General features: G+C 42.9%; 1 protein-coding gene across 1 annotated transcript; it reads left to right on the forward strand.

Moving 5' to 3' along the window:
- Window positions 1-5,279: 5,279 nt before the first annotated feature.
- LOC138309626 (uncharacterized) lies at window positions 5,280-8,013 on the forward strand. The gene is made up of 2 exons (XM_069250848.1): window positions 5,280-7,241; window positions 7,768-8,013. Exons 1-2 carry the CDS (start codon window positions 5,280-5,282, stop codon window positions 8,011-8,013), a joined length of 2,208 nt encoding a protein of 735 aa, XP_069106949.1.
- The last annotated feature ends 1,728 nt before the right edge of the window (window positions 8,014-9,741 follow it).

The following is a 9,741-nucleotide window of genomic DNA, read 5'->3' on the forward strand; positions in this document are numbered from 1 at the left end:
CTACATTTCATGTGAAGGTAATTAGTGTTATGATAACAGATAGTAAAGTTCTTTTTGTAGAATGCCTCCCTTGACATAGCACGAGTACATTTCAACAATTTGCGAATTATGTCTCCTTTGACATAATACATTTTATTTCATTTTTTTTTGTATAATGCTTCACTTGACATAGTAAATGTTCATTCCAGCATTTCTTGTATAATTTCTCTTTTAACACTGTACTGGGAGACTGCGGTATAAAATAACATATAACATTAAATGACGCTTGCCTCTGTTAGCAATTTGTGCGACACTAATATGATTGTGCTGTAATGCTGTCTGCATCTGTCGTGTCTCACCCTTTTGTAAGAAATTTAAATTCCTGAATACCCATTACGGAGTCCGGTTCCGGAAGTGGTCTTTTATTATCGACCGCACGAAAAAGAACTGGGAAAGAGAAACGTCATGTTTTGGACAGAATTACAACAGAGTCCTTAATAGTCTAAAGGGTAAATACAAACTGTGATTGTGAATGATACTCTATAAGATATTATCTCTAATTGTGTGATTTACATTCGTATTACTATGCCGCGTTGTTTACCTAGCTATAGCTTAATTCAGCGTCGGCTGAAAACATGTGTTACACGCTACTGTAGGGTAATACTATGTTTGTTTCTGTTTACAGTTTTTTACTCTGTCTCAGGACAGAGCTGCTGACAATCAAGAGAAACTGAATAAAGAATTTGAAAACTTAGAACCAGACTTTGTCAGTACAGTAAAAAACCTAGACGAAAGTAGGACTCGTCACACTGAAACCCCGAGACATCTCGCCCCAAACATGAGTGATATTTCGTCTACTCGCGCCTCGCGGCCCCCATATAACGAACTTACCTCAGAAACTGTCCCTGATCATACTATCTCTCAGAACCAGCTCAGTGCTGAACCATCACACGATAAATCGGGAGGAAAATTATGAAATTAACAAGCATTATTTCAAGATATATATATGAACAGGAAATACAGAAATATACCGCGAAGGTAAGATCTATTCGCAATGACATAGAAAGTGTAATCCTGAACTATGCAACCAGTTCAAAAACTAACACAAGCCTCGTGCTTCAACACCGTGAAAATCTTCTTCGCACAGCCAAGATCTATGCTTCTCATATACATTGTTTTATGGAATTCCTCGAGAGAAAAAAACACAGAAGAAAGCAGACTGGAATACACGTCACAAAAGATGATACATAGTAGTATAGAAGCTAAGATGTCTACAGTCTTAAATGAGATGGACCATATTTGTGTTAGCATTAAGGGCACAGTGGACAAACCCCCTTCAATTAAAACCAGTAAATCTCTCGGTGTACTTCAAGAGTCATCTGTAAGAAGTAGTAACTCTGGTACCAGCATGCGAAGTAAGTCCAGCTCAAGCCTAGCTAGGCACAGAGCCAAAGCCCTGAAAGCTAAAGCTCGCTTAGACTTCGAAAAACTTGAATACAAACTTAAGCTGCAGAAAGCTATACTTGAGGAGGAAGATACAAAACAAAAAGCTACATCTGACAGAAAGAAGGCACAACTCACTGCAGACATTCATCTTCTAAATCAGAAAAAGGAGGTCGCAGCTGCCGAAGCAAATCTAAGAGCCTATGAAGAAGATTCTGAAGGCGAGAGCAGTACCAGATTGAGCTCTGTGCCAGAACTGGACTCGATAAAACGTACTGAACAATACATACAGGAACATTTTAATGAACAGTCTGTCTGTAACGTGATTATACAAAAGGACCAACCCTCAAACATCGAGCCCATACCTGATATAAATCCTAATTCTAACGGTCGGGAAAATGTTTCGGGCCCTATCAGTGAACTACGCGCTACGGCTCAGGAGTTCAGTCCTCCTAAGCAACTAGGTTTGAAACCTACGGACAAGCGTCCCTATGCTCCGGCATCGAACCATGAACTTGAGGCTGATCCCCCAACATGTACCTCTCGCACGTATGCATCGCCACTACTCCTCTCTACCAATGCACCTCATTCTCTGCCAAACCTATCATACACCCAGGAGTCAATACCACGCCCACCATCTGTCATGATGGCCCCGTCGACCTACATACCCAGGCCAGTTGAGACCGAGCGAATAGACTTAAATCGCAAACAGGAGTCCGACCCAACATATACTGTCACTTCATCCGGCATGCGTGAAATTACCAAGTATATAATGAAAAGAGATCTCCTTCTTCACAGGCTAACAACTTATAATGATAAGCCAGAACACTACTCAGCATGGAAGAGTGGCTTCAAAGCAGTTATCTCTGACCTGGAAGTGTCTCCAGCCGAGGAAATATAATTGCTCGTAAAATATCTCGGTAACGAGTCAAAACGACACGCTGAGAGCCTTAGATCCTCTAATGCCGCCAACCCATCGTCCGGACTCATCAGGGTTTGGCAACGACTCGATAAGAGATATGGTGCCCCAGAACTTGTTGAGGCCTCAATGCGTGATAAGCTTACAAACTTCCCAAAACTTAATAATAAAGACACAAAGCGCCTGTACGACCTAGCGGATATCCTATCAGAGATTGAATCAATAAAGAAGCAAGAGAACTACTGTTCCCTTATGGCCTACTACGACTCATCAGTCGGCGTAATTCCTATTGTTGAGAAACTTCCCCTCTACATGCAATCCAAGTGGACAGATCGCGCGGCACGCTATAAGAAGGATAACACTGTGGGATTCCCGCCATTCAAGGTTTTCTGCAACTTTGTGCGCGAATTTAGTAGTCGAGCCAACGATCCTAGCCTAATCTACAAAAATGAAAACAAAACTCAGGTACACACTGAGAAAGGCAAGAAATCGACTATTACTGTCGTATCTACAAGGAAAACGGACATTCCATCCGAGAGTGATAACATATCACAGCCTTATACTCAACAGGAGAACCTGTGTCCTATTCATAATACTGGACATACCCTCAATGAATGCAGAGCCTTCCAACAAAAACCAATAGCAGAAAGGCGCCAGTTTATGAAGGAAAAGGGTATCTGTTTTCGGTGTTGCAAGGCAAATAGACCTATTGCGAAAGATTGCAAAGAAAAATCTGTGCTCTGTTCCCGCTGTAAAAGTACTTCGCACTGTACTGCCCTGCACGTTTCTAGCCCAACTAGCACGACTACTAAAGGGCAACCTTCCGTATCCAACATCGTGAGCGACCATGGTGGGGAGGATCTACCAAGCAAGGATATTTCATCAGATGTTAATGCCAAATGTACACAGTTGTGCGGTAAAAACAAAAACGGAAAGTCATGCGCAAAGACGGTTCTTGCTAGAGTCTACCCCAAAGAATCTCCAGAACGCCAAATCCTCCTATATGTTATTATAGACGATCAAAGTAACAGGTCGCTAGCTACCACAAGCTTCTTTGAAACATTCCAGGAATGCGGTTGTGAATCAGAATATGTGATCTCATCCTGTTCCGGTCAATTCGTTACTTCTGGACGCAGGGCATCTCGCTACATGATCGAATCCATGGATGGTTCAGCAAACATGAACCTACCTACTCTGATTGAATGTAACGAGATTCCTAATGCCCGGGATGAGATACCAACCCCAGAAGTCACTTGGTATCATGATCACTTAAGAGACATATCAAAGGATATCCCGCAACTCCAAGACGGGACAGAAATCATGCTGCTTATAGGCCGTGACCTCATTGAAGCCCATCACGTATTAGATCAGCGTCTGGGTCCCAAAGGCACCCCATTTGCCCAAAGACTAAATCTAGGATGGGTTGTCATCGGAGAAGTCTGCTTAGGGATCACCCATGATCCGAACTTCGTCCAAGTTAGTAAAACTCAAATACTCGGAAAGGGTCGTCCTACAATCCTCGCGCCATGCACAAACTCACTCCACGTAAATGACTCGGTCTTTCGTAGGACTCCAGACGACGACAAGCCTGGCCTTTCCGTCGAAGATAGAGAATTTATGGAAATCATGGAAGGAAAAATGAAAAGAAATAAAAAACGGAAACTGGGAAGCCCCACTCCCTTTTCGCCGCAACGGACAGCTCCTTCCGAACAACAAGTCACAAGCTATGGACAGAGCCAAATCCTTGACTCGAAACCTAAGAAGGAACCAAGAAAAAAAGGAACAATTTTGTTTGTTCATGAAGAACATGTTGGATCGTGGTCATGCAGAGATAGCGCCACCTATTTCGAACTCATTGGAACAATGGTATCTACCCATATTTGGAGTATACCATAAGAAGAAGACATCACAGATTCGCGTTGTATTTGACTCCTCGGCCACATACCAAGGCGTCTCCCTCAACAGTGCTCTTCTCACAGGACCTGACCTCACCAACAGCCTTCTCGGTATTCTCATTCGTTTTCGCAAGGAAAGAGTGGCCTTTGTAGCAGACATTCAACAAATGTTTCACTGTTTCTTTGTTACGGAAGAACACAGGAACTTTCTTCGGTTTCTCTGACATTCTGAAAATGACCCAGACAAACCACTCACTGAATACCGGATGAAGGTACATACATTTGGCAACGCCCCCTCCCCGGCCATAGCAACGTTTGGCCTTCGGAAATCAGTTGAAATCAACAAGGACAGATATGGTGAGGACGTTTTATGAATTCGTCAACAACAATTTTTACGTTGATGATGGCCTATCGTCCCGTCCTGATGCCGAATCAGCGATCGACCTCCTGAAATGAACACAGAAATCCCTCCTTCAGGGAGGCAATCTCCGACTTCACAAAATATCGTCAAACTCTCGCATGGTCATGGACGCCTTTCCTTCAGACGATCTAGCCCAAGACCTACAGGACTTGAACTTCGACTCTGAATCACCCCCGCTTCAAAGAAGTCTGGGAATATACTGGGATATCGTCTCTGATGAATTCACGTTTAAAGTCTCTGCCGAGGAAAAACCATTCACTAAACGAGGCGTCCTATCCACAGTCAACAGCCTTTATGATCCCCTTGGCTTCCTGTCCTCTGTCATCATCCGCGGCAAACTATTCCTCAGGAAGTTGATGAACGCCAAGGACTTGGCCTGGGACGACCCCCTACCTCACGAGTCGAAGGGTGAATGGGAGACCTGGAGGGAATCTTTGCGCGAGTTGGAAGGCGTTCGTATTCCACGCACGTGCGCTGACAATCCTCGCAGCGAGGTCAGAAAGGAACTGCACATATTCTCTGATGCCTCTGTCGAAGCTATCGCTTAGCGTATCTCAGAACTTTCGACTACGAGGACAAGATTCATATTTCTCATGTATTAGGAAAAGCTAAGGTTGCTCCAATGGAAGGACATACCATACCTCGCCTTGAATTGTGCGCGGCCGTCCTTGCCACTCAAATCCTGCAAACTGTGTTGGACAACTCCGAAATCGAGTTCGACGAGGTTAAGTTGTACTCCGATAGCAGGGTGGTCCTTGGGTACATCGCTAACACAACAAGAAGATTCTACGTCTACGTTGCTAACAGGGTTGAACGGATCAGAAGGATCACTACACCAGAACAGTGGCTGTACATAAGCACCGACCAGAATCCTGCCGATCAGGGTACACGTTCCATTCCGTCAACGAAAATTCAAGAGAGTGTCTGGCTGAAAGGTCCTCCATTCTTGACACTTTCTAATCTCGTGAAAGAAAACCCGGAGGAGCACGAATTGGTCAACGAGGATTCTGACAAAGAAATCAGGCCCCTGGTTCAGGTTGTGAAAACAAATACTTCGGAGAAGCCAGCCACCAACCTCGGCTCGCATCGGTTTGAGAAATTCTCCGACTGGATATCGCTGATACGTAGCATATCTATCCTCAAACACGTCGCTAGATCTTTCAGTAAGAAAACGAATCCGAACAGCACTCAACATACGAATAATAATCGGGATTACAGGGATTCCGTCCCTTTTCACCAGGCCAAGAGCTTGATCATTATGGAAACTCAAAAGGATTTCTATATGGACGATTTCATGCAACTTACTAGGGAAGAAAAACTGAGACGTGACAGTCCCATCATTTCGCTTTCACCATACATTGATTCAAACGGTGTCAAGAGAGTTGGAGGAAGACTGAACCGACTAAAGGATATTTCGAATCAAAATGAACTGAACCCCATTATCATTCCTGGTAAAAGCCACGTGGGCATGCTCATTGTTCGATACTTCCATGCAGCCACCGAACACCAAGGTCGGCATCTTACGGAGGGCGCTGTGCGTGCAGCCGGATTTTGGATCGTCGGATGTCGACGTCTTGTAAACTCGATTATCCACCATTGCGTAAAATGCCGTAAGCTCAGAGGCCAACTTCTGTATCAAAAGATGTCGGACTTACCATTGGCACGTGTCACTCCATCTGCGCCCTTCACGTTCGTCGGCCTCGATGTCTTCGGCCCCTGGCAAGTCACCTCGAGGAGGACCAGAGGCGGCCTAGCTCATTCCAAACGATGGGCCGTCATCTTTACGTGCTTGGCTTCACGTGCAATCCACATCAAAGTTGTCGAAGACATGACCACATCGGCCTTTATCAACGCTCTTAGGAGATTTGTTTCTATTCGCGGAGAAGTTCAAGAACTTTACTCTTGTACCAACTTCGTCGGAAGCACCAACGACCTCAAGATAGATACAATTAATGTTGGAGACGGCCCAGTGAAGGATTTCTTATATCGCAGGGGTATCACCTGGAAGTTTAATTCGCCCCACTCCTCCCACATGGGAGGAGTCTGGGAACGGATGATCGGCCTGTCAAGGCGTATTCTCGACTCCATGCTGTTGGATCACAACAACAAGAACCTGACCCACGAAGTACTAACTACGTTAATGTATGAAGTATGTGCCATTCTCAATTCACGACCTATCATCTCTGTATCAAATGATTCCGAAGCTCCTCAGATACTCAGCCCTTCTGTCCTCCTTACGAAGAAAACTGGTAGAGTGGAAGAGCCTTTTCAGGACCTGGGAATCCGCGACATGTATAAGGCCCAATGGAAACATGTCCAGGTCCTAGCCAATTCCTTCTGGTCGCGTTGGCAAAAGGAATACCTACAATCACTACAGGGACGCAAAAAGTGGCAGTCTGAACGCCAAAATGTCAAAACTGGTGACATCGTTCTGATTAAAGACAAAAACACACCTAGGAACGACTGGTCTGTGTCCAGAGTCGTCGACACCTTCAGTGGAGAGGATAACCTTGTCCGAAAGGTAAAGGTGAAGGTCACCAGGGATGGAACCACCTCCTGCTACGTCCGCTCAGTTACGGATCTGGTACTGATTCTTAGCGAGTGACTTTAAATTGACCTATTATCATCATCAAGAGTGTTGTGAGGATACAATTGTGACTTCAAACTTACTTGTTTATCGCGCTTTCCATAACTGTTAAGTCTTGCTTACCTTCTTTTATGGTGTATTATTGTAGTATAGTGGTGATTGCTATTCGCAATCAGGTGGGGAGTGTCGTGTCTCACCCTTTTGTAATAAATTTAAATTCCGGAATACCCATTACGGAGTCCGGTTCCGGAAGTGGTCTTTTATTATCGACCGCACGAAAAAGAACTGGGAAAGAGAAACGTCATGTTTTGGACAGAATTACAACAGAGTCCTTAATAGTCTAAAGGGTAAATACAAACTGTGATTGTGAATGATACTCTATAAGATATTATCTCTAATTGTGTTATTTACATTCGTATTACTATGCCGCGTTGTTTACCTAGCTATAGCTTAATTCAGCGTCGACTGAAAACATGTGTTACACGCTACTGTAGGGTAATACTATGTTTGTTTCTGTTTACAGTTTTTTACTCTGTCTCAGGACAGAGCTGCTGACAATCAAGAAAAACTGAATAAAGAATTTGAAAACTTAGAACCCAGACTTTGTCAGTACACCTTCGCTATTCTTCCTAACATGCCACCTGAAACCAACTCACTTTTGGCCATTAGAGCTCGCCCATATGAGAAAGGCTCTGCTCGCTCAAGACACACCACAATCTATAAAAATGGTTCCCTCTCCTGCTTGGCGCCCAGTATAACGGGAGTGTGACAACTGGTTTGCCCGGCTGAATGTTTCCGTGCGATAGCACTACACAAAGGGCAAGAGTTACACTATCAAAACGAGTCACACTTATACTGCAGTCAAAACACACAAGCATGGCATACACGTAACTCATCACCTACACGGCAGGTCGTCCTTAAAAGACCATGACTTCTGATAAAACTGATTCAGTCAACCAACCCATTGACCAATAAATGGCCATATAAAAGTGGAACTCCAAGAGTTCAATTCCAACGCCATACTTTAAGTCATAGTGTAATAGTGAAAACGCTCGTCCATTTTAAAGAGCTGTGTCGCTGCAACGTGATAGCGAAGGCAAATTTTATTCAGTCATATTGTTATTCGGACATAGGAAAACCATTAGTCCCCCATTTCCCTTACGCTAACCATTAAACAGGAACTGAACTAAGAGTTATATACACTATCTCTTTGATGTGTTTCCGCTAGAGGACAGAGGCTTTCTCGTAGATATTCTAACTACAGAGGAATGTCATGGAAAATCCTTGTAAAAAAGAAAATTAGATAGGAAAAGGCGAAAAAATATATATGGACATGAAAAATCCTTGTAAAAAAGAAATATAGATAGGAAAAATATGCCATTAGTCGTCTTTCTACTGAATGTTCGCTATCAAGAGATAAACTAATCCATTACATTAATAACACACTCCATCATATTACTACAGGGATATGAAGGAGTACATTGTATATGTGATAAAATGTCGATAGCCCAATATATATCAATAATATTCTATATGTTGTAACAATGTCGGCTACAGCGCTCGCTTCTCATCATGATGTGAGGAAACTATAGCGATATATGATGTGCAAAATATAGAATATAAACCATTTAATGCATATCTTCATTTCATAGACAAAATGATAACTGTTTAAGCACCAATATCCTCTATGATATATTAAAAAACAAAAGCGTTTTTCTCTCTCTCTCTCTCTCTCAGAAATTTCCTTGATTCATCAGAGACAGATTATATCCATCCAAATAGGCTGGCCACCAGACCCTAAGTTGCTGATAAGACTTTCCCAGCAGAATTCTTTACTAGATTATCTCCCCCTAGTTTTCAAATAGAATCAGTAGAAACAAACATAATCCAGCCAAATTTTAGTGATTTTTTTTTAATATTCTAGAGACTGGTGGCCAGTCAACCATCCAATATGTGAAAAATGGAAATTAATTTGCGTAAAAAGCCCCAAATTTTGTAATGATATTTTGTCTATGTGAAATCTTTTTATTTCTATCTGATGAAGACACGAAGGATCTTAGGTGGCCCTGGCTGTCATTTGGGTAGTTAGGATTTGGTTATGTACTGCAATGGATCACAAAAGAACAGCCGCTCTCATCCGCGAAATTCTAGTGACTAATATTGCTTTCGATATATCCAGATAAAGTAAATCTAAAGCAGTTCAGGAGAAATTATGACTGCAGATGCCTTGGAATATTACTTCGTATCAGTTGTCGCTAAAGAGACGTCTTTTCTCTCATAAATACACGTGAAATACTGGCTGGTCCAGGGCAATATACTTTTCTCTCATACCTACACGTGTAATACCGGCTGGCCCAGGGCAATACATTTTACATTCATGTCGCCTGAAGCTGTATTGCATAGCTTACCTCGGGATCACAAAATGTTATAAAACCCTCAGATTTTACATTTTTTGGCCCTCGGGTAGAATATCCCTATCCTTCATATCTACATATGA

Source organism: Argopecten irradians, chromosome 15 (genome assembly GCF_041381155.1).
Source record: "Argopecten irradians isolate NY chromosome 15, Ai_NY, whole genome shotgun sequence".
Taxonomy (NCBI): Eukaryota; Metazoa; Mollusca; class Bivalvia; order Pectinida; family Pectinidae; genus Argopecten; species Argopecten irradians.